Genomic DNA, 26,585 nt, shown 5'->3' on the forward strand with positions numbered 1-26,585 from the left:
GAAAGTTACTATGGCAACCAAGCGTTTGTAATAGATACACACGTAAGCAAAGCTTTGAAGTGGCCTCAAATAAAACAAAATGATGGGGAAGCCTTAAGAGATTATGCAACCTTTCTAGATAACTGTATGGACTCCATGACCAAAACAAGAAATCGAGCAGCATTCAATAGCAATGAAAATATCCGCACTATTCTCTCAAAGCTCCCATATTTTATACGATATAAGTGGCGAGATGTAGCTTACGAAATTGAAGATGAAGAAGATAGAGAGATCGATATTCATGATTTAACTGTCTTTTTGCATAAAGAGGCTAAGAAATGTATGCACCCCGTTTATGCCGACGTAGAGAAAAAGGAAAAAAACGACAAAATTAGATCTCCTCTTAAGCATGGACAAGAAATCAGGAAACGTTTTTACTACAAATATATATGATGCTGCTGAAAAGGAGACTCAAGAAATCTCTGTCTTAATGAATGTTAACGATACATGTGCATTTGAAAAACCTTGTGCCTATTGTAGTGGCCAGCATATCCTCGCTGAATGTAGAAAAATCAAACAACTACCACATAAAGAAAGAATTGACTTTTTAAAATCTAAAGGTTTATGTTTTCGCTGTCTCAAACAGGGGCACCTTGGTAAGAACTGTAAAGAAAGAATGCAATGTCAGACATGTTCCTTACAGCACCCAGATATCCTGCATATTAAAAAAGACAGTGGAGCAGCATCTAAAGCTACGGCTAGTGTGGCAACATCTACTGAAATGGAAAGCGACACTGGAACTTGTGCCTTTACTGCTGGGGCCGGAGAAGAATGCGCACTTCAAGTAGTTCCTGTTAAGGTAAAATCTAAGAAAAGTGAGGTATGTAGAAACATACGCCTTTATAGACCTCAGCAGTACAGTAACAATTTGCACTGAAAGACTCCAGAGACAATTGAGCCTTCAAGGGAGAAGGACGCAAGTATTCCTCAAAACTATCAGTAACTATGATGACGATTCAAAGATGCTAACCCAATGTTTTGTCTTATCAGATTTACAAGTCTGTGGTCTCTATGATGTTGAATATATTGATTTGCCAAAGGTCTACACACAGGTCTCCAATCCAGTGAACAGAGAAAATATTATACTACAAGAACATATCGATAAGTGGGCATATCTTAAAGAGGTACGTCTATCTCATATTGACTCTGAAGTTGACTTTTAATAGGAGTCAACTACCCAGAAATCTTCAAGCAGTCACGAATCATACCTAGCCAAGGAGGTGGACCTCACGCCATGAAGACTGCACTTGGATGGCTAGTTGGTGGACCATACAAAGAGACAGATGACCTCGCAAAACAAAGTGCTAAGATGCCTAAACATTCAATCAATCGTGTGTCAATAACAGAGATTGAAGATATGTTGCTGCAACAGTATTACACAGATTTTCCAGAGTGCAGCTGTGAAGAAAAGGAGGAGATGTCACAGGAGGACATCAAGTTCATGTGCATAGCCTCAGAATTTGCGAGACTGGTAGGTGGCCACTATTGTTTAAATTTGCCTTTGAAGGATGAAACACTTAAAATGCCGAATAACCGCTGCATTGCTGAACAGCGTGCTATTGGACTCAAAAGAAAGCGGAGCAAAAATTCAGATTTCCATGAAGACTATAAAGCCTTCATGAAAGACATTATAGACAATGGTTATGCTTTTAAGGTACCCAAAGAAAGCCTGAATTGCAATGAAGGCAGAGTGTGGTACATCCCACATCATGGTGTTTATCATCCAAAGAAAAATAAGATTTGAGTGGTCTTTGACTGCACTGCCACCTACCGGGGATTTCACTTAATGAGCAATTACTAAAAAGCCCTGACCTGACTAACACACTCATTGGCCTCCTTACAAGATTCAGAAAGGAGCCAGTAGCCTTAATGGCAGACATTAAGACAATGTTCTACCAAGTTAAGATACCAGACAAAGACCAGATTAACTGAACAATTCACTTTTTGAAGATGATCTAGAAGTTAAATCTTGTGCACTTAACATGACAAGAATAGAAGAGGCAACTGAACCCATCAACAAACTAATCACTTACTTCTCAGATTGGCATCGCTTGAAGAAAGCAGTGGCTTGGTTCCTCAAGTTTACTGTTGCACATAAGAAATGAAAGAAAAACATTTCAACTAGAAGTCAGTCAGACTAAAGGTAATCCAGAAGAACAAAAATCACTCATCACAAAGCACATGAAAATGTATAAGCTGACTTTAAAACCAAGTCCAATTTCTCTAGATGACTTAATTAAAGCTGAAACAGAGCTTATCTGTCTAAGTCAACAGCAAGAATTTCCAGAAGAATTAAAGGCTCTAAAGAAAAAGAATTGTGCTAAAAAGAACAATCAAAACTATAAACTTGACCCAATCATACAAGATGGAATACTGAGAGTTGGAGGAAGACTCTGCAAAGCTGCAATGCCCGAAGAAGCTAAACATCCTGCAATTCTTCACAAGCATTCACATGTTGTTTCTCTCATATTGCAGCACATTCATAAACGAATTGGACATTGTGGGCGCAATTATGTGCTCGCACAGTTATGCCAGAAATACTGGATACCTCAAGCAAATTCAGCTATCAGAAAAATTAATTTCAAAGTGCACAGCATGCAGAAGATATAATGCAAAAGTAGGTGAGCAAAAAATGGCAGATTTGCCAGAAGATCGCCTGACACCAAACCAACCACCGTTCGCAAATGTTGGAGTCGATTATTTTGGCCCCTTTCTAGTCAATAGAGGAAGAAGTCTAGTCAAGAGGTACGGAGTAATCTTCACATGTTTAACAACCAGAGCTGCACACATAGAGATTGCACATAGCTTAGACACTGATTCTGGTATCCAAGCCATACTCCGATTTATGGATAGAAGAGGACAAGTTAAAATCATGCGCTCAGACAATGGAACAAATTTTGTTGGAGCAGAAAGAGAGCTACGAGAAGCTATTAAAAAATTGGAACACAAAAAAATCAGCGACGCTATGATGCAGGAACAAATCAAATGGATTTTCAATCCACCATCAGCCTCTCATCAAGGTGGAGTGTGGGAAAGACAAATCAGAAGCACAAGAAAGATCTTAAATTCAACACCAAACCAACAAACACTCGACGATGAAAACCTTCCTACAATGATGTGTACAGTTAAATCAATACTCAATATTTAACAGACCCCTTTCAAAGACATCAGATGACCTAAACGATTTGGAACCACTCACACCCAATCACTTGTTATTACTAAAGACAAAACCTGAAATACCACCTGAACTCGTTTCAGAAAATGAACCATACCCAAGAAGACGCTGGAAACAAATTCAATACATGGCTGATTTGTTTTGGAAAAGAAGGACAAAAGAGTATTTGCCAATACTTCAAGAACGTCAAAAATGGTTTGTGCCAAGAAGAAATTTTGAACCAGGGGTCGTTGTTTTAATCGTAGATAAAGCAACAATTCCTGGGTAATGGGTCGAGTCATCAAGACAGTGCCAGATACCAAAGGCACAGTCAGAAGAGTTTGTGTGCAGACCAAAACCAGCACCCTGGACAGACCTGTAAATAAACTGTGCCTGCTTCAAGAAACAGCCAATGATTGAAATATAACATTTTTAAAATAACATAAAATAATTTTTAAAATATTTGTTTGCAGTGTTATTGCTAATGATTTGAAAAGAATAGTTAATATAAAAGTAATTGGCTCATATTGAAGTAAAGTATAATAATTGTCTCCACTCCTGCATAGCCAATTAGGGGCCGGAAATGTAAGAGCCAATCTTAGAAAGTTAAAGTTCTGAGTTAAACTCATATTAATGTTTGCTTAATTTGAATAGAATATACACTTCTTTCATAGTCATAACTTATGGTACAGTCTTTTCCCCCTATAAGTTAGCAAGAGATAGAACCTTTTTACTATAACTGAGAAACAGTGTTTTAATAAGCTTAGTTGTGGTAAGAACAAGTCCCAGTAAAGAGGGCCTTGAAAGACCCATTTTCAAGTTAGAAATAAGATAAGCATACAGTTTTCTGACCGTTTAGAAATGGTTCTGAAACGTTTTGAAATGGTAATGATTTGAGATGTAATAAGATTAAGCCTAGAACTGAACTTTTCTTAACATTCATTTTTCTTTTTTTTTTTGCTATTTTAATTTTCTTTTTTGTGTGAACTGTTTTCCTTTGAAACTTAACTAAACTTTTAAAAACAAAAGATATTTTGTCTGTGGAATCATTTCTGCGCGTCAGGCTTGTTGAATCCCATTTTTTGAGTTGAAGCTGCTAAACTTTGGTAATTTTGGGAAAACGCAGCTACAGGTAATGATAAGCAAAACAGCCAAGTTTCCTTTTGAATATTTTTTATATTGAGTGTGAGTTTGCAATAGTGAAACTTATTAAAAACGGCTATTTTGGTTTGAGAGTTTTTAAAGTTTCTTTGGGAGTTACAGGTATAGAAAGAAAGAAAGAAAGAAAGAAAGAAAGTAGGATTACTATTTAAGGGTTTGTTAACACTGTATACACTGGTTTTGCCAACACATTTCTAACAAAAGAGTCTAGATTCAAATAAATGTAGTATTACATTCTTTTTTAGCCAGTTACGAGAAGTCACAGGCCCTGACGTTCGAGGTTCAATCCCCGTAAGGGGATGCAAAAGTGCATACACCTGTTGAGCCCCAATAAGGGCGAAACACATGTCGTGTCATCTTTTTATTATTTGGCAAATACTGTATCAGATATCTATGATCTGCTTTTCGCAACTGAGAAGATGTGATGAATGTTTGCCGACTGGCCGACCATCCACATTTGTTACCTGGTATGTAACCACCTAATAATCAGATTGCTATTCAGACTAAAAAGTAATATATATATAAATAGGGAGAGAGAGAAAGATGTCATTATGTTAACTTTATTTAATATTACTGTTCACATCACCTCATGCATACGCTGTGCGTAAAATTCACACTAAAACATAGCGTGCAGACAAAAGTGGAAATGTGCGTATACTCAAAAAAATCCAGATGGATAAATCTGTGTGTACGCCAAATTCCACGTTCTTCCGCTCCATAAATCCCGGTCAGCATGCTTACACCACGATTCCTCCTAGAATTATGCCTCTTTGAATATGCAAATAAATATAAATAGCCCCTTATGTTTTGCATCCTGTGTAAAGACAATGGCAAAAGCACAGGAAAAAAGATGAATTTCAGTGAATACCAAGTAGAGGCAAGGAAAAACATACTATTTGTTGGTTTAAGCAGTGATATAAACAACAAAAGGAAGTTAATCGAGTGACAGAGTGGAGGAGAAACTTGAAAGTTCAAGTTCAGAAAGTCGCACAGTGCTCAAAATAAACAAGAAGTGGTCAGATATCAAAGTCACTGTGAAAAGGGAAGCTTATTAGGGTACAGAGAAAAGAAAAAAAACTGGGACACAGTGTAAAAAAAGGTTGAAATTTCCACTTTAATCATGTAGTTTATTTTGTCATTAAAGTAGAACATCATAAACTTCATCTTAAAATCATTTAATAGTTTCTCAAATCCCATCATAACTAAAGTAGCACGTTAAATTCTTCGTATTCTATGTACTCTTATGTGTGTGAATCAGTATGTGCTTCTTAAACAGGCTTTCTCTTACGCTGACAGGACACAGAATAAATTACATTCTCAATGTTACAGCGCTCTGAACAATTTAAATACTAAGATGTATACTTTATATCATTTTCATGATGGTAGAAATTAAAGCATGTATAAAACATTGAGGCACGTTGGCACAGTGGTTGCGACAAGCTGGCACCCCTTCCAGAGATTGTTCCTGTCTCCTGCAAGATGCTTACTGCCCCGTGCATGAACCTCAAGAAAATAATTTATTGCAGCAGTACTGTCTCTTTTAAACATACTAACCCCCGATTCCTATCCTTCCTTTTCCTTCTCCAAATAACCAATCGAAACACAATCAGTTCTTTAATAAATGTCAAGCCATCTGTAAGCTTAGAACACCTATTCTTCAAAACGTTTAAGGAACATTGAAATATCTTCATAGTACATGTTTAATTTTCCATCCATCTATCCATCCAGGGTCATGCCAGCACCAGCAAGCATACAGCGGTGAGGCAGGAACAATCCCTGAACAGGGCACCAGCTCATCGCTGATGTTGCACCACCAAGTCCTCGCATATTTAATCATTAACAATATACATTATTTAAATGAAGTTAAAAATGTATCTGTATAATGTAATATATATATACTTTAATGCATTTCACCTTTAAAATGATATCAAGAGCTCCACAAATATAACGCCTGGAAATCTAAATCAACTTAGAAGTCAGTTGTCATCATCTGTAAATACACGCTCTCAATTGAATTGAATTATTGTAATTGTATGATACAATGAAATTCAATATGCAAATCCTCCATAAACTTATTTTCCTATAAAATGGTAAAATAACAACAATAATAATAATAACAATAATAAGATAATAGTGAAAAATGTTCAATATGAAAGCATAAGTGGCTCAGGTTGTGCAATATTACAACTGTAATTCAAGTTTACAGTGAGGCAATTGTACTTATAAGCACAAACAGTCCTACCGGGAGCACTTGATGGACTGATTGAGTGCATTTTATAGCTCTTGGAATAAAGCTGCTTCTGAGCCGCAAGGTCTGTACAGGAAAGGCTCTGAAGCATTTGCTGAATGGGAGTATTTCAAATAGACTGTGCACATGGCTGAGGCAATGTGTGCTAGAAGCCCTATCCCAATATTTCTCCCCGGTCTGGACACAATAGACCTTTCCAATCAGCTGCTGAAAAGCCATGATTCCACACTCAGATACACTAGGTTAAATACTCTGAGTGGTACTCTGATAGTTTAGTAACAACGCTAAAGTGGCTATGGCATTTGGAATAGTATAACACCTGAACAATGAGGGCAACTACCCCTGTAAGAAGGCCCAGACTGGAAAAAATTGTTTTCTTTTGTCTTTTTTTCTCTCTTGTGATAAAGCAAGGCATTTTATTAACAATCTATTTATTTGGTCTAATTTCAGATAACAAGTTTACAGTTTATTTGGTCTAATTTCAGATAACAAGTTTACATATTCTTACAACTCGTGCATTAAAAGATTAAATGACGTGTTCATAATCACACAGTGACACAGCGTTACAGACTGATCATGAAATCTTGTGGTCTACACTTCAGTTCCTTAGCCAAACACCCAGACGTCTATGTCATCAATCAGTTCTTCCCTTTATAACAAGTGCCATGTTAAGTACTTTTCAAATGAAGGAACATTCTAGTGGAAATCTTTCTATGTGTTTGTAATATAGCTCTGAATAAAATGTTGTTAACATGAAGAAACTGGAATTACCTTTTAAAAGCAGGATGAACCAAGCATTTGTCTACATAAATATGGCAGACAATATCTGAGGAAACAATTAGTTTAACTAATCAATGGCTTGAAAAACAAATGCTAGCTAGCCACTGATAGATGTTTTGTTTTTTCTTGTGACATACCAGTTGAAAAACTGAATAAAATGTTGTTAACATGAAGAAACTGGAATTACCTTTTAAAAGCAGGATGAACCAAGCATTTGTCTACATAAATATGGCAGACAATATCTGAGGAAACAATTAGTTTAACTAATAAATGGCTTGAAAAACAAATGCTAGCTAGCCACTGATAGATGTTTTGTTTTTTCTTGTGACATACCAGTTGAAAAAACAATTCAATGAAATTACATGTTATTTTACTACACACTGCACTTGTTGCATGCAACTAATAAGCAGAAATTAAAAATGGAAAATATTATGTTTTGAACTGTTATATTTCTAATTGTTTTGGAAGTGGCTTTGTTTCTACAGTGATCATTATTAAATGCAGATGATGTACAATTATGCTATGTATTTTTATATATGATTTGGATACATAATGCATTTATGACTTACAGTACTTTTGTTTATGTTTTACTGCAGTACATGGCCACAACACTTCATACTATGTGCAATTTAACAACAAACTATGCTTTTTTTATTTGATTTCTGGAACTTCCCAGTTTATAAAGACATTTGCCAAAAAAGGCTGTGCATATCCAGAATGTATACATATATACAGTAGGTTTTTCGCAGACATTTTCAGAGAGTAATAATGGATAGCTCTTTATTATCTATAATTTTTTTTTGATCTTATGCTTTAATATCACTGTAACAAAGTATGTTAAATTTCACCATTACTTTACAAATATATAATTATTCAATATACAATATATCATATTCTATTTACATCAAAATACACATAAATTCAGACACTCTTTCATCAACACAATTATGCTGAAACATACTAAAAATGGCAAGAATCTTTACCAGAGCTGTTTTCGCACTGCCTGTCCCTTCAAAGTCTCCACATTAAAGTTGTTGGTCTTGGCTGGCATAATGAAAAACACAACGACAGTGACATCACTTTTGTGAACCTAAAGGAAAAAAGGGATATTAAGTTTTTTTAACCAAGGTCAGGAGAAAATGGGGATCTCTGCACCCAGAAGGTCATACATATAATTCTTCAGCGACATAAAAAGAAAACATCTTTAATAGTACTAGAAAAGAGTTTTTCACGTATACAAAATATCCCCAAAGGGAAAAAGAGATGAAAAGTGTGTAGTGCTAAGCTGCTTTTTGAAAATAAATGTTCCAAGTCATTTGTTGCATGGTCTCAGATTGCCACAGTAGAGCCCAACGGCACTAAAGTCACCCAAGCACACAAAGGTTATTAAGGGCTTCTGTTCACAGAAAAAAAACTACTTAGGATTGTAAAGAAATAACCTTCATACAAACTCTAACTGATCTCACACAACTAAACATGAGTCAGATGTTTTCTAAGGATAATTTTTCTTATATCATTAATAAATTTATTGATCAACTTACCCTAAATTATTATCATAGAAGAATTAAGCTTGAAATGTTTTCATTTATCACAAAACATTCAAGCACAACACAAGAATTGTGTATAGCACAGGACATTTTACAGAACATTATATAATGAAAATGCATAACATAAAAATAATTATGACTATATTGCTATAATCAATTGGTACATTGCTAAGGCTTATATTTCTGTATACTGTAAACTTAAACAGCATTTTGTTGACTTTATCTGTTCACAACTCCAGACATGATTATTTTGGAATTTCATCCACCTTTAGAAGACAATGAAATGTGAACGCACCACATCCACCAATCTTTAATGTTATCAAGTCAAGTTGCCTCTCGTGAGTTCAGCTACAATAACTGGGAACCCAAGACAAAGCACACAAACCCTCCACATGTTTTACATTTTTAAATTTAAAAAAATGATCTAACTCAATAAGCCTTGTGAAAAATGTACAGGCCTTAAATATTCTTGTCCATTACTAAATTTGTTGTCTGGATAAGATGGAGGGTGTTTTTTAATTTATAATTTGCATTGAGTGTCCTTATGCCCGGATTTTTCTAATGCAACATAATCACATTTTTAAATAGTGAATAAAGCTTTGCATGGGTGTAAAGTTGGTGGACCTATATCAACAAATTGACATAAGAAAAGAGCACATGTACTATCTGTCAGGATCCTCTGTGAATCAAACATTTCCATGTTTGCTTTTTATTAAATCTAATAAAACTCTTAATGTTGGGGAACTAAAGTTATCATTTTGGTTAGAACTTGTGGTAACAATTGCCTCCTTAATTTCAATTTCTGGTGTTCCCTAGAATATAAATGTTCATTCCAAAGACTGATCCTTGACTGTTTTATAGTTATGATTTCAGTGTGCTATGCTAAGGCCTCTAATACCTGTGAAACAAAATAAAACAACCACCAACATGCTGTCATTCCTCGCAGCACCACCTGGATGGCATCTTTGCATTGTTTCACATACCCTAGAAAGATACATTTGAAAAAGGAAAACTGTCTATATTTTTTTGTGAATTTGTCAGAAAACAATGTGAAAATGTTTATTCAGGTACCAGTAACCAGGAAATAATGAGTTTTGGTAGTATCTATTCCATTTCCACATTTAAAGAAAAATAACAATAACTTTGACTTTATATGTAAAAAATAAATATCAGATAGAAAGAGGGAACAATGGTTAGCAAAGTAGTAAGAGGCAGACTCAAACTGCATGTAGTCATTGTTTGCAAAGTTTTGGCAGATTTTCCCTATATCTGAGTCTTTCAGTGTGCTTGAATATCTTCAAACATTCCAAAATACTGTGGTTAAGTTGATTGATGTCTATAAATTTGTTAAATGATTCTTGAGCTAGAAGGCAATGGTGCTGTCACATATGCCCATGTGGGGCTGTCTATACCATGGATAGGTGGCCATTCTTTGACATAACCGAAGTAGGCAGATTTACAACCTTCAAGAGTGCAGTTTTATACTGTGGGAATAATAAAGAATGGGAAGTTCAGCCAATCAAGGAAAGAAAATGTCAACTGCATTCAGCAGGTACCTCATTGTGGAACTGAATTAGGCCCATGCACATGTGAGGTGGTAAATGTTAGCAAAGTCACTCAACAAAACATACTCTGAGCAGGAAGTTAAGCCGGGCAAGTGCCTCCAGAAAGATATCAGCCCCTTTATTAGTGAATTCATATCTCCCAGCAATGAAGAAGAAAAGTGTCTTTTCCAAATTGAAATCCAGGTGCCTAAAATGAAAATAAAAAAAATGTTACAATTTTAAATATGTCTGTAACATCTTATTATTTTTAATCTAATCTAAATAATAATTAAATTTAGTAATAATATCTAATAATTTAACGCCCTGGAAACTCTACATGGAATAGCCAATAATACACTTCAGCTGTTTAAAAGAAAACAAATACATAAATATAACTAATGAGAATTCTGTCATTATTCAAAGGTCGTTCTAGCTTTCCCTCAGTCAGACACAATAGTCTTAAAACAAAGAATATTGATTGTCCTTACAACTGTCTCACTAATAATAAACTACTCATTTACTTACAGTAACCTCAATCTGTCTTTCATCATTTTGCTCATTGTCTCTGGATCTTTTGTGTTTTTGCTTCTTCTACTGTATAACTAGGTGATTATTTTTTAAAGGCAATTAGCCTGCATTTAACAGTGATATCCCTCTAGTTCAAAAAGGCTGATTCTAAGAAGAGTTGTCAGCGCAATGTGTTATTCACATCGCACATCTAAAAGCTTTTGGAATTTTATTGTCACATTAATGATCACTATATGTGCCTACTGGAGATGCTAGCACTGAATTATGTGATGCTTGTTTTTTTTGGTTTTTTTACTAATATCACTATTTTTAAATATATTTTCATTATGGGCATCTTTTATGCAAGGAACACCCAATCACATGAGTTGCTGTGGTCTGACAATACTGAACACTTTGTTCAGACAGTCTCGTCTGTAACTTGCCAGTCAATCTATGAATTAAAAGGTCTCTCAGTCAGAGATTCTTGTAATTTAAAGATTTAAGGACTTTCCTTTTGTTCTACTTTGGCATATGCTGTATATTATTTTTGTACTAATGTAAAAAAAGTATCTTTTCATTATGCTATAACATACACTGTTCTGTAATAGGATTTTCATTTCTCAAGCCATTAACTCTGAAACACTTTAAACTAGTATATCTTGATGCATTAGATGAAATTTTGCTTGCCATTTCTATTAAGCCTTGCATTAAGGAGACCGGAGTTTGCGTCATGGATTCTCCCTGCATGGAGTTTACAAGTTCTTCCTGTGTCTGTTACGGTTTCCTCCTGGTGCTACGGTTTCCTCCCACAGTCCAAAGATAGGCAGGTTAGGTTAATTGGCAATACTAAATTGGCCCTAGTGGTGTGCGAATGTGTGTGTGTGTGTGTTCATCCTGCAATGGACTGGCACCCTGTCCAGGGGACTGTAATTGCCTTGCACCAATGCTAGCTGGGATAGTTTCCAGCATACCCTGTGATTCTGTTTAGGAATAAGCTGGTTAGACAATTACTGACTGAAAAGTCAATTATTTTTATTTATTCATTCACCTAGATCAGTACCTTGTTAATGACAATGGCCTTTTTATATGGTATGCAGTGGGAGAAACTATTTCATGGTCTAATACAAAAAAGCCAAATGTTAATAAATGCTACCTTTTAGTGATTAGTAGGAAAGACAAGAACATAGACTAGTGGTTGTCAACAATCGGCCCTCATGGCCCCCTGTGGCTGAAGGATTTTGTTCTAGCCCACTTCTTATCTTAATTTGAACTCCTACCTCATTTAAGTTTTGCTTTTCTATGTTTTTTGCAACCATCCATAAATTACAAACTGGTTATGCCATAATTACATTGAAGTAGGAATGTATATGTGTTAGATGGGTAAGAATTGATTTGTTGTCCTTTTAAATATGTTTTAATAATTTGGTTATTTAGTCAATTATTTACTAGTAACCACACAAGTGGGTAACAGTGTTGTTGTTACAACTTCACAGTCGTTTGCACTGGTGTTGGCTCTGTTCCTCATTAACTTTTTGTACTCAGATGCAAATAAGAAATCAAACTCCTCAAAAAAAGTGAATTAAAAAAACAAAATGTAAACATTTAAATATACAGAAAAAAAATACAGTATGTCCTAATTTTCTATGAGTCACTACTGCACTTTTAAGGGAAAAAAACTGGTCAGCTAATTAAACAATGAGATCAGTTAAAAGTAACATTGACTGACTGACTGAAACTACAGGCAGAAGCAGCAAAAACCTGTAGCTACAGGGAACCCTGAACGTTGAGAATGACTGAGTTAGACAATTTCAAATAGAATGGAATTTTGAGGAAAAAAGTTCACTGGCAAAGTTAACTGTGAGTGCTAGTCTTAAGTGTTTTGCTTGATTTAGAGCTACTCCGTTGTGATGATCAATGTTGTAACCCTGTCCTATAGCCCTTGTTTCAAAACATTCTCCAAGACCGATTTTACTTCGATTGTGTTGACCTATTTTGTAAGTTGCTTTGCATAAAAGTGTCTCATGATGGAGTAAATTTTAAAAAAGAACTATCTATACAAAGACAAGTTCAGTCTCTTTTATGTCAGTGAGGGGTCTTACACAGTGGACAGCAGGTATACAGATAAGAAGCAGAGCACAAGTTCTCTATGTGAAAATACTGCTGGGTTAATGATATGTACAATCAATATCAAAGGCAAGTATAGAATCAAATTATAACAGGGTAGTTTATGCACAATGACAGAATAAAAATAATTACAAGATAACATTGTTAAGAGTTTGTTCACACAATAACAAAAAGCCAGAAACAGGTTTTTCTAGTGGATAGAATAGGAACTAAAGAAACAGGTGTGACAATGAAGGTTTTCCATAAACTACATAGAATAACACATCAATAGTGACATTCATCACATCAGAAATATTCATTTTTACTTTCACTTCATTCTGTTTCTCTAACCACTTAACTACAAACTTTCAGACATGAGTCAGTAACATTATCCTAGTCCTACTCATAAACCCCATTTTTCTTTGAATAGTCAAGTATCTAAAAATATCTTATTATTGTTAAACAGCATGGCAAGTGAGCTTAAGCATTCCTGTAATCTATGCATGCTTAAAAGAAAACCCAGAATTCTGTCAAACAAAATCTCTTAGAAAATTAAAGAATGACTTTCACTTTAATATTGCTGGAGTGGGTCTCTTCAATGATATGTAACATTTGGATCTGACCATCAGAGGAGGCAGTATCAATTTCAATTGAATGACACACTTGCAAGCATATCTCAGATTTTAAAACATCTTAGCTATGCCAACCTTAATGGGCACACATAAGCACCAATTACTAAACAAACAAATGGACATACATGCAGCTGCACCTAAGATACCAAAGGCAAAATGCCCTCTTCTTACCCTATAATCCAGTGTCAGTACTATCTCCCTTTCTTTCCCTGAGTAACTTCAGCCTAATTTCTGCTTTTGCATAGGACCTGGACCACAAAAAAGACTTGGGTACCGATTTACTCCAAGTGTATTCCTAGCGCCAGAGCTCAGCAATAGAAAACAGCCTGTAATAAAGTTGGGCATGGATGCTGCTTTGAGTCTAAAGGTGCACAAGTAGGAGAGAACTTAATAAAAACACTTTTAGCTCACTGTAGAAAAAAACATACCCGATTATCATCTCTCAGAAGTTGAATTTTAAGATAGCAAAAGAGGATCACTGTGTAAAACCTTAATCAATCATTTATTTATAAAACACTTTAAAACAACAGAGTTGAAGCCAAAGTGCTAAACAAGGACAATAACCAATAAATCTAAAAATAATGACAGAAAATACTAAATTAAAACAGCACCAGGGAGGACAACAACTCTCAAGGTGAATTACAAGCCAGACAGTAAAAATTAGCTTTGAAACAAGATTTAAAATCAATAATCATGGAGCCATCCTAATATTTAAAGGTAACCTGTTCCATAACTTTGGATGTAGGAGAGAAAATGCCTGGTTGGCAGATCTCAGAAACCTAGCAGTAATGTAGGGGCTAATCAGGTCAGATACATAGCCAGGACCAGAGCTTTTAAAAATGTAAAGTTAATTGTAAGAATCTTAAAATTGATCCTATACTTAATATGAAGCCAATGTAATGCCTTTACATTAAAGACTGTAACTGCAGTACAGTCACAGAATAATATTACCAAAACAAGACCTGGACCCCAAAACACTTTGTCATTTCAAGTGGTCCAGTGAAAACTCATAATGGACACTAAAGACCTCAGGGAAAAGCATTGCCTGCAGCCTTTTAGATAAGACCAGACAAAGATCACAATTCATGCCTGCTTTTCACTTTTGGTTGTGATAACAGTGCCTGTTACCTTGTAGCTATAGTAATGCCAATGAATGTATTAGCATATATATTTCTGGTAATTGGTTAGACCAGCTGTCAAAACTAATCTTAAACCAGACATTTGCATTTCTGTAGGCAGGTATCTGTCGATATTAATTTCCAACATGAAATCAAATAAATCCCTGTGCTAGCTCCAGGTACTATTTTAACAAAGCATCCATCCATTATCCAACCCGCTATATCCTAACACAAACCATTGAGGTCAAAATCAAGCACTACATTGAAAAGATGGTTCATTGCAAGACTTCATTGTCAATATGAGCGGGCATCCTACACACCAATAGATGAGTTAACATCAACAGAATAGACCTTTTGATTAGAGGCTAAACTAGAACTAAGCCAAACGGCATTAAGCCTAAGTAACCAAAATGGCAATGCAACCAAGCAAAATGTATTAAAGGCTTTAAACACCAGGAAGAGGTCTGTAGGTTTAAAATTGGAAAATATTAATCAAATATTATATTAATCCAACCCTACAGGCTGTATTACTTATACATTCAACTCAGAATAAAGCATTGACCAAGGCAGCCCAACCATGTATGCCTAAGCAATATTAACACTATGGATAGTGCAGAAAAAGTGCACCAGTAGCAAAGCACAGGAACAGCCAAAAGTAACAATGCATTCTGTATGGAGCTCCATCAGTATTTGCTCATTTTAACTTATTTAGGATTCTCTCTGCCTAGGTCATCCAAAGTAATTGAACTTGGCCCTTTACGGTTTTAGTGTTCGAGACTCTGCTTGGCATCTCCTTGATGGCTAATGCTATGGACGAATCTTCAGGTACAATGTAGATAGAGGATCAGAGTCCATCCCATTCTCGCTTGTAATCTGAAGCACCAGAGGGGCATTTTAAGCATTTTCTAATATGACAAAGTAATTTTTTGAAAACAATGTAGTATACTTTTTATTAATAAATAATCTATACTGGCTACCTTAAATGTACACACAATCTCCTGCCTTGGGCAATACTAAGTTACTGTCAATGGCTACTAACTAAACAGTGTATTTCTAAAAAAACAATTGCAGTCCTTACATTAACACCCTCAATAAAAGACTGCCTATTCAACTTTTGGTAAATTAACAAGTATGTATATATTTATACAAAAAATATTTCTGTTTTCATTATTCATTTAAAAATAGGTCTGTTGTTGGTATTTCCTTACCTGATGGTAGTAAGCTGTGAGCCTAGTAAACCTCAAGTTTTCATAAGACACATCCTCAAAATTAAGAAAGCTAAACTCATAAAATCATTAGCATGTTGCATTAGGCTGACAGCAACTGGCTAGCTTTACGCAACACTTCTGACTATCAGTTGCATGGATTTATGAACTTTTCTGGTAAATTGAAGTTCATCTCTTCCCCACATTGCAATTTTATACCCTCAAAGTATAAGCATTAGGTGGTCCTACAATACAGCTCAGGATTCAAATATCAATCAAAACAATAGAAGCCTAGTGATATTCCAAAACCAAAGAAAATTCAAGGTCTAAGCCAGTACCTGCAAGATCATATGCATAATTATAAATGTTGCTGAGGGTGTAGTTTACATACTGTATATTAATGAAATGCCTCAAACAGTCCATCTATGTATATTACTATTGAGTACTACTCTAATTTTCTTTGGTGTCTGTGATGATCAGGGAAAGTAGTAAGGGAAGATATCAGCCATTTGCCTTTGCTTTTCAACAATGCCTCCACTCATACTGTATGGGTTGCAAAAGCTTTTCTTTAAAGCTGGATGTTTGATGAGGTGCCACACCCTCCTTTCTCTCCAGACTGTTCCTAAATCTGAAGGGCTACCTTCAAGGGATGTGCTAAGCTAATGATGACAACAGCTACAGAAGAGTGATTGTATAAGCAATACAAAGTGATTTATTTGAGCAGCACAAGAAATATTCATGAATGTCATAGAAAGTGTATTAATGTTCATAGGCAATATGTTATTAAATAAAACTGGCTTGATTTTATTATAATTTATCTTAATAGGACAGGCTTAAACTTCAGATCACCTCTCCCAGAAAGTGATGGAGTTTTCCACTTCAAGAGATGATCAAAACAAAACAAAAAATAGTGGATTTTACTCTTACTGTATGTAGTATTAGTTGTAGTAGTTATGAATGTAAAAAAGCTACATCAAAAGGATGCATACCCATAAAAATGGCCACGGACAAACTCCTGAATCCGTGTTTTGTTCATAGAATGAAGATTCTGAAATTCATGCATGGCAGAAAACTTCTTAACATTAAGGCCATTGGGAGTTACAACATCTAAAAAGAGATCAAACAAAAAGTTCATTAGGATTCAGTCTTCGCAATGCACTAGTAATAACCCATTGATCTTATTATCAAGAAGGACTGTTATGAGCAGTTCTGTGCTAAAGAAAAGTATTAAGTTTGAATGCCCAGGTTGTCTCTATGGAGCCCAACAAAAGGTAAATAAAATTTATTTGAAAAATGCCTACAAAATCTGATGTATTCTTAATTTAAGTTCCATTATTTATCAACAAGAAAATCTTGGCCATTTTTATAAGAAGTGCAAAACTTCTGCTTATTTTTCAAGTAGCACCAGCAAAGCATCTTAACAGTGACAGTAAAACAATAGTCCAAACTAAAGGCAGACCACATAAGCCTCAGTTTGTATCACAAATAAAATAGAAGTGAAAATGCAGGATTTGGTAAACACAGGAAGTGTGCATTTTTTTGCAAAAGAAATTGCAAAAAAGTATTAATTCCATTTTAAAAATATTACTCAACATGCATCACATACCACAATATTATATAATCCATGTTTACAGTTTTTTTTAAGTTAATGCTTTTCTCTCTTACACAAATGAATGGAATTGTGTTTGGTGTATTTGTACATTGATAATGTTTTGCATCCTATGAACAACTAAGCTTCAGACTTAATTTCTCAACAACACAATTTTTCCACTACTTTCAAGCTAGGAACATTGCTAAACAGATCCAGTCCAAGTTTCCTCACCTTCCACCCATTTCTGTTCCAGAAGAAATATTGATCAGTCTTGATGATTCGGATAGTATCTCCACAATTTATAAAAAACACTTTAAAAGTCCCTTTATTTCAAAGGTCCAAGAGCACAATTGGGAAAGGATCTGTCGCTTAACATTTCAGAAAAGGAGTGGAAGACAGTCATGAAAAGAATACACTCTCGCACCACATGCACAAAGTACTCAATTATGCAAGTTAAAATCTATTAAGCACACGAATCTCAGTTAAAACTATCCAAAATGTTTCCAGGGCAAGATCCAACCTGCGAACATTGCAATCAAAGTACAGCCTCACTGGGCCACATATTTTGGATCTGCACCAAATTAACATCATTTTGGGCCAAAATCTTTAAATGCCTATCAGAGAGCCTTGGTGTCACAATCCCACCTAACCCAGTAACAGCTGTGTTTGGAGGACTCCCAGATTGCCTTAAAGTGGAGAAGGACAAACAAAGTGTAATTGCCTTAATTTCACTTGTAGGCTTAATCTTGCTCAACTGTAAGAATCCCAACACACCACTTTTAAGTCAGTGGGTAACTGATGGCCTATACTATTTAGATTTGGAAAAAAATCTAATTCTCACTCAGATGATCTGTTCAAAATGTTTTTAAAACTTGCAGGATCAAGTCAATAACATTTTAGAATAAGCTTCTATATCAGGGAAAAGCATATTCTTCCTTCCTTGCTGCTTCAAACTATTGCTTTATTGGCTGGCTCTCCTCACTTTCTTTCTTTCGGGTGGGGGTTGAATTTTGGTTTTATTAAGTTTGGTTTGATTGTATGAATTGTTATTTGCTTTTAATTAAAATAATAAAAGGAAAAAATGAGTTATATTTGGTGCCTCTCACATAAATAAACACAAACAAATACACAAATGGAGTGTTGGTAATTAAACTATGAAAAAGTACAATATTTTAAAATGATCAAGTCTCCCTGATGACCATCAAATTTCTAGAAATCTCAAGAGGTCAATTAAGATCATCACTGAAAAATGGGTGTCTGACTATCCTGGTCATCTTGTTGTGACTGTGGCCCTTATCAAGAAGAGTAGGGTAGAAAATGAAAATAAATTGACATTCTGCTTTGCATATGTTTAAGTTTCATACAGACATTAGACAACAAAGCTCACTTCTACTTTGATACAAATTTGATGCCAGGAAAATTTCAATCCCAGATCATCTTTTCATGTGTGTTCCTTTAGATTTTTATTTCAACCTGATTGCAAAGGTTTCTTTCATTACAATATACTAAGATGTTTTTCATGCATTTATAGCACTTTTTGCTTGAATTACTGCAAAGCACTTTTTATTGCAATGCACCAGAAATAATTCAAGTTACACATGTCCTTCACCCAGCTGAGGGACAAATGAAAGGTTTCACCAAAAAAAGAGAACATAACCAGTCCAATAGCAATATGTTGAATTTTCTCTATATTAAATCTTCCCATATAAAGTCCAGTATTTTAAGTTTCTAATTAGCCCTGTAACTTCTGCAGATGTTTCTATTACATATTTGTCCATATTGGACTCTTTTAAGGTTTCCTTCAACTGGGGAAAGTGATTTACTTGCATTGTATCAAACATTATTTTTCCCTTGCTGTAATTATCAGATGATTACTATTATAACTATAAAATAATGTGTTTTTTCCTAAATTAAAATCAGCAGCTCTGCAGAAGGCATCTTGTAGACCTTTACTACTAGTTTCTCTCTTGCAGTGTGACCTCCCTTTTTCCCTTCACATCTCTTGGAAAACTATTCCTAATACCATCTTGTCATCATTCAAAAAATATAAATTAGGTTAAAATTCAAACTTGTACACTAAATATACATTACCCCTCACATACTTTGTACTACTCCTTCGCCCACTAATCCTTTTTGTCACTTAAATTACCCTGATACATTCATTCATATGTTTTACATTCATTCATATGTTTTTGAACTGTTGCCCAGTCTCTGCCTTTTCATTTACCATTTCCTCCTAGACCTGATTCCATTTTCTTCACTTTTATCCTGCCAAGGCTATTTCTCTTTTGGAACAATTGCAGTTCTAGCCTCTTTAAATTTCTGGAAATGTTCTTCCTTTAAACTTGTTTCATTTGAACTTTCAGTGGGACTGATCAAAAGTTCATAAAGCTGAAATACTGGGAACTGGCTCTCCTCTGTGTGGGATTAGGAGCTGGCTGGCTAAAGATTGCCATCTTGTTTCTAGACTGAACATTTAATTTGTTTCTCTCAAAAATCTACTTTGCTCTGAGGCTTCTTGTGCTTACTATACTTCTTCCAGTTTGCAAACGCACCAAGGACATTTGATACTGTTGGGATCTTTTCTATAGGGTAGTCTGGGTGAAGACAGGGCATTGTGGGTTTATTCTGCAGTATTCTTTCATTTTTGCATTGTTCGACTTATTGTTTTGACATTATTTTCATGACTAATAACTCTTCTTTAAATTTATTAATGATAAAAAAATAAAAATGAAAATATGTAATTTATGTTCAATCTTGATCATAATTATATTGGCATTTTTGGTTGTGGTTGTTGTATATCATAAACATGTTTCTCCAAAGTGTACTAGCTGTGAAACAGTTTTGATATAATTACAATTTAAAGACAAATGATGAAGAGTATTTATCAAGAATATTAGAAAGATTTAGAGCATGTCCTGAAAGCATGTTGCCAGACTCGCCACACGACAAGCCATCTGGATTGGGACCCAAGTGCAGAGGGTGACACCTCAGTACCATGGAACAGTGTGAAGTATTTTACTGTTGTTGGAGGTCAATCCTGCAACCAACCCCCAAGTGTCCCTGTAACTTGGAGAAGTTGCTTTCAGGGAAAAGATGGATGCAGATTAACATTATACCCAGGACAAAGCAATTGCAGGTTAAGCACCTAATGGAGTAGAGTCACTTCTGGCATTTACAGGATTTGAAATAGCAAACTTCTGATTGCTGGCATAGATCCCTAGCCACCACTTCCCTCTAACATTATTAGGATATACAGTAATTAATCTATCACTTTGTGGGTATAAACAGAAATTAATTAACTGTTACCAAACATCTACAGAAGATAGCAGAAGATAGAAAGCTTGTAAATATCCTTATTATAATTTTACTTTTTGATGATATAAATATCTTGTTAAAGCACACCACCATAAAACTCATTTGTGCTTTCCAGGATTTGTTTCTGTTTTGTCCCAAGTACTGTTGACAAACACTTTGACACTTGTGGTACTGAAATGGATTAAGGATGTTTGAGAATATTAAGCTATGATCAATCTATTTTAATTTAAATATTATTGCTTCCCAGATCATACTAAAGATGAAAAATGTCAAACACAAATTGTCTTCATTTCGACCTTTACATCAAAAACGTTCAAATTTCTACATGAATGTGTAGACTTTTGTATATCTGTCACACATCCTAAGAACACAAAAAGGATTTCTTTCACGGATGACACAAATACTTCAGAATACTAATTTAAGTGACTCAACCATTGTAAAAAACTGCAACAAATACCTGCTTTCCTCTTCAGTATGTGGTCAGCCTCAATGGCAGTGATCTGCGAAACTGTGGTAAAAACATGGGCACAGTGGACTGCTGCTCGTTCCATGCAGTATCGGTGGTAAATCTGCCGTTCTCCAGCTTCTTTATCAATATTAAACTGCAAGACAATTCATAGAGTAAGAGTGTAAAGTGACTCAAATAAGCAGATAATTTGAACCATTTTTCTTTCAATAATTGTTATTGTTCAGGGGAAATAAATGAAATAAAAAACACAACTGAAGGATCAAACAATTTAGGAAAAGTGTAAATGGACAGACTGTATGTTACTGAAATATATTGACATAATAGGCATAATATAACATAACATTTTCATAACCACTTAAACCAGCTCAGGGTTGAAAAGGTCAGAGCCTATCATTGCAGTACTTCACAAAATGCAGGGACAAAACCTGGATAATAAGACCAAACTACACACATCCACACAGGGCCAATTTTGAATTGCAAACAGACTTTTTTACCCTTAAACCTGTGGCATTCATAGCATATTGTTAGCACTGGTTATCGTTCTGGTGCAAAGAACTCCAAATCGCAATAACTCACCCCAGAGACAAAATAGCTTGGAGTCATGATTAAAATAGTGAGGGGAATACTTGATTAACGAAAAAACTTAAATGTAATCGGCATGAATCATATTAAAATTTTGTGGTTGAAAGGCAAACATGCTAAACATCAGACCACCATCACAATTTGGATAGCACTGTTGTTCCTGCAAGGGTATTTAAAGTTCACTTTTAAGTATCATTTCATCTATTTTGACTGCCTCAACCACAGCTGTTAACTCCAATCTTGGAATTGTGGCATGTTTCAGAGGTGTCTCTCTTGCTTTCCCTACTAAGAGTGAACAATGTTTCTTTCCTTTTTCATTAGTCAAGAGAATATATGCAACAGTGGCATAACCATCACACTGTGGTATTTCTTTTCACTGTCAAATATTGTGCCAAATATGTGCCAAATTTCAAATTTGTGCCTTGAAAACCTAAGCTGTGCATCACAAAGAAACAGACAATATCCTATTAGTAGATATCCGATTCAAGAGGTCCGGAGTGGATAGTATCAGGTTATCAGTCTGCTCAAACCCTCAGCCTGAGGACATAAATATATCCTGGTACTCGTGGATTATGCTACCCGAAATCCAATGGCTTATCCCAATGCGACAAGCCACTTCTAAAAAGGTCCGCTCCATAAATCCCGGTCAGCGTGAAAAGTAACACACGTGCACGCGCTTTATGTAACGCCCCATCTCCTCCCAGAATTACACCTCTTTGAATATGCAAATCAATATAAATAGCCCTTAAGCTCAGCGTTCTGTGAAAAGGCAATGGCAAAAGCATGGGGGAAAATATAAGAATTTCAGCGAATACCAAGTGGAGGCAAAGGAAAAAATACTATTTGTTGATTTAAACAGTGGTATAATCAACAAATGGAAGTTGATCGAGTGACATAGCTTGTTGGAGAAACTTGAAAGATCAAGTTCACAAAGTCATACAGTGCCAATATATAAAAAAGAAGTTACATATCAAAGTTGCCGTGAAAAGGCGAGTTGTAGCCCACTGTCTGAGCTTATTAGAGTACAGACAAAAAAAATAGGCACACAGTGGGTAAAAAGCACGAAATGTCAACTTTAATCTCGAAATTTCTACTTTAATCACGTAGTTTATTTTATCATTAAAGTAGAACATGATAAACTTCATCTTAAATTCATTTAATTTACTAGTTTCTCAAATCCCATCATAACTAAAGTAGCATGTTAAATGCTTTGTTTTCGTATTTGATCTTCAATGTGCTCTGTGTGTGTGAATCACTACGTGCTTCCGTTCTTTCTCTTTCTCCGACAGGACACAGAATCATTACATTCGTGATATTACAGCTCTCTAAATAATTAAAATACTGAGATGTATACGTGATATCATTTTCATGATGAATGGAATGAAAGGATGTTATTAAACATGGAAACATGATGGCACAGTAATTGGTCATGTCTCACACAAGATGCTGTTGTGCCATGCGCGCCCTTCGATGAAATAATTTATTGTAGCAGTACTGTCTCTTTCAAACGAACTAACCTCTAATTCCTGTCATTACTTTTCTTTCCCCTACACAATCAGTTCTGTAATAGATGTTACGCCATCTGTAAGCTTACAACAACGATTCTTCAAATCTTTTAAGGAACATTGAAATATCTTTTAATTATTCTATCCATCGATCCTTCCAGTGTAGCGGCAGCCTCAGCAAATATACAGCGCACAAGGCAGGAACAATATGTGAACTTGCTATCGTTGCGGCACAGTGTCCTCACATGTTCAATTATTAACAATACAGATTATTTAAATGAAGTTATAGTTTTATCTGTATAATATAATCAATATATTTTGCTGCATTTCATCTTAAAAATGATGCTTTATAAAGTGGCGCAGGTTGTGCAATATTATAACTGTAGTGCAAGTTTACAGTGGGGTAATAGTACTTACAATTACAAACAGTTCTACAAGGAGCGATTGATTGAGTGCGTTTATAGTTCTTGGGATGAAACTGTTTCTGAACTGCGAGGTCCGTACAGGAAAGGCTTTGAAACGTTTTGCCGTGGCTGAGGCAGCATGTGCTTGATGCTGTATACCGATAATTCTCTTTCCGATCAGCTGGTGCTGTGGTTCCCCACTCAGATACAGTGATATAAATACTCCGAGTGGTGCAGTGAGAGTAATATTGAAAAAGATGATCCGCTGTGGCAACCCTTAAAGGAAGCAGATGAAAGAAGAAAAAGAAGAAGATGATGCAGTGAGAGTAACAATGCTAAAGCAGTTATGGTATTTGGAATACTATGCCTATTCCCTGGGCCATTATATTGTTACAGGTAATCTACAATCAGATGCATTACTCTAATAAACAATATGCGGTTAGTTTTAGTGTATTTATAAAGCCACGTCAGAAATGTGGTTCTACGAAATAAAGGGTAACTACACAGGAACAGTAGCACTACTTTGACGCTGGGTGCCGCCAGTCTGCAAAACCGAACGGATAACTTGCGTACGACAGGGTATGAGGTACCGTGGAAAAGTGCGTGGCTTTATGCCAAGTGTAGGTTTTATACATTGCGATTTGAATGTGGAAATGTTCTTATGCAACATTTCTTTGCGTACGCACCATTTATGCATAAGGCCCCTGGTGATTGAGTTATGGTGCTCATTCCAACCTTGAACTCTACATTTTTGGCACATTGGCAGAGGCCATATGAAATTAAAGAAAGGAAAGGTTTGGTCAACTATCTGGTGAAACAACCAACCTACTGAAGCTCAAGAAGGAACGAGATACCAAACCCCATTTTGGTCAGTGATAGTAACTTTTCGTCAGTAAGGAACAGCTAAATGTTGGACCTAATTTTACATCCCAAAAGCAATGGGAGTTGGAATCAGCCATTCTGTCTGTTTTGTAAATGGTGTATAAGAAGCCTGGATGGATCTCTCAGTAGTAATATCTGTTACTGAACCAGGAGTGATTGTCAGAGAATGCCCATATCGACTACCAGAGGTAAAACATGCAGAGATGGAGCTTGACATCAAGTGAAAGACAGACCTTGGTGTCATTGAGGAGATTTTTAGTCATTGGCCTAGCCTTATCATATTGGTCTCAAAACCCGACAGCAGTTGATGCTTTTGCAATAACTTCCACTGTTTGTATACATATCCCATGCCATGCATGGACAAACTCTTCTGTAGCGGTACATAAAGGCATGCTATTTGTCAACTCTTGGGATGACGAAAAGGTACAGTCAAAACCCTAAAAGAGAGCCTGCCAAGGAAAAAAATTAACTTAGCATTTCCAGTGGAGGACAGTGGCAGTACGTTGTTTGTCCATTTGGATTGCAGCCTCTGTTGGATAAAGTACTACGTCCCCATAATTCAAATAGTGCCACCTACTTGAATGATATTGTTATCTATTACAGCACTTGGGAGGAGCATGTACGACATGTTTCAGCTGTTCTTCTAAAACTTTGTGAAGGTGGTCTTTGGATAAATCCAATAAAATGTTATTTCAAACTCTTACAAATATTTGAACTCTTACAAATGTTTAAGCTACATGGTAAGTGGAGGGACAGTCCGACCACAATGTTCCAAAGTTAATGTCATTTTACACTGGCTCCATCTTCAAACCAAGTGGTGAGTCCAGGCTTTCTTGGGGTTAGCAGGGTACTATCACCGGTTCGTGTGTTGCTTCTCCAAAAAACCTATGCCCTTGAGAATTTGACAAAAAAATGAGTTCCTGATATGCCGTCCTGGAATGATAAAGTACAGGCTGCATTCCATAACCTGAAGCGGGCCCTCACGTCAACACCTGTTTTAATATCTCCTGATTTTTCTAATCCTTTTGTCCTCCAGGCTGATGCTTCAGACACAGGTCATGGTGTTGTGCTGACCTAAAGCACTGATGGGACTGAACACTGGTTGTGTACCTTAGTCAGACACAATTAGACTTAGAGACAAGATATGAAGCCCTGGTGATTAAATAGCTTTGCATAAAGAGTTAAACTCATGTGCCCTTTATGCTACTACCATTGCTCTTGCTCTGGTATATGACCTCTCGGTTCAGGCCAACTGACACTAACTGGTCTGTGAGTGGCATGTCACACACATGCTCCTGGCAGACAACCTCAGGACTTGTGAATTTGTAATTCTAACCCAAATTGAAGATTGGCACTGTCACCTAATGCCTCTCCTCGTATTCTGGCTGCACATCTGATGATCAATGGCAGGTTGAAGAATCATGACTCTTACGGTTTCCTTTTACCTGAACCTGCCTCATCTACCTCATCTATCTCATAATTGGCTGTATTGCCATCTTTGGGCAGTCAGACTTTGAATTTGCATCAGGAGAGATGTTCTCGCTTCTCTGTCAAATAACTCTAGTTATTTTTTGCCAACAATTATATGGGATCACCTGCTTTGTTTGTGCTTTTCTTACATTATATATTAAGAAAAGTGATGATATGTTGAACATTGGTCACACGTAGGTAGGAATTTTACTGTACTTCATATGCTTGACAATAATCTGTTCAAAAGATAACATGTATACAGTGCTGAATACTTTAATGGGTAAACAAATGAGGAATGTGCTGTCTTTGTTAATATTTTCAACTCA

The 26,585-nt window shown here is 35.8% G+C and overlaps 1 protein-coding gene across 1 annotated transcript in view; it reads right to left on the minus strand.

Moving 5' to 3' along the window:
- Nucleotides 1–26,585, minus strand: part of gys2 (glycogen synthase 2) — a 103,644-nt gene that overhangs the window by 36,287 nt on the left and 40,772 nt on the right. Inside the window, exons 5-8 of the mRNA XM_039769701.1 lie at nucleotides 21,405–21,549; nucleotides 17,028–17,145; nucleotides 10,561–10,681; nucleotides 8,366–8,472 (exon numbers count right to left, since the gene is read on the minus strand). Coding sequence (XP_039625635.1) covers nucleotides 8,366–8,472; nucleotides 10,561–10,681; nucleotides 17,028–17,145; nucleotides 21,405–21,549 — 491 coding nt within the window. The remainder of the gene's footprint in view (nucleotides 1–8,365; nucleotides 8,473–10,560; nucleotides 10,682–17,027; nucleotides 17,146–21,404; nucleotides 21,550–26,585) is intronic.

The sequence above is a fragment of the Polypterus senegalus genome, chromosome 11, assembly GCF_016835505.1.
Source record: "Polypterus senegalus isolate Bchr_013 chromosome 11, ASM1683550v1, whole genome shotgun sequence".
Lineage (NCBI taxonomy): Eukaryota > Metazoa > Chordata > Cladistia > Polypteriformes > Polypteridae > Polypterus > Polypterus senegalus.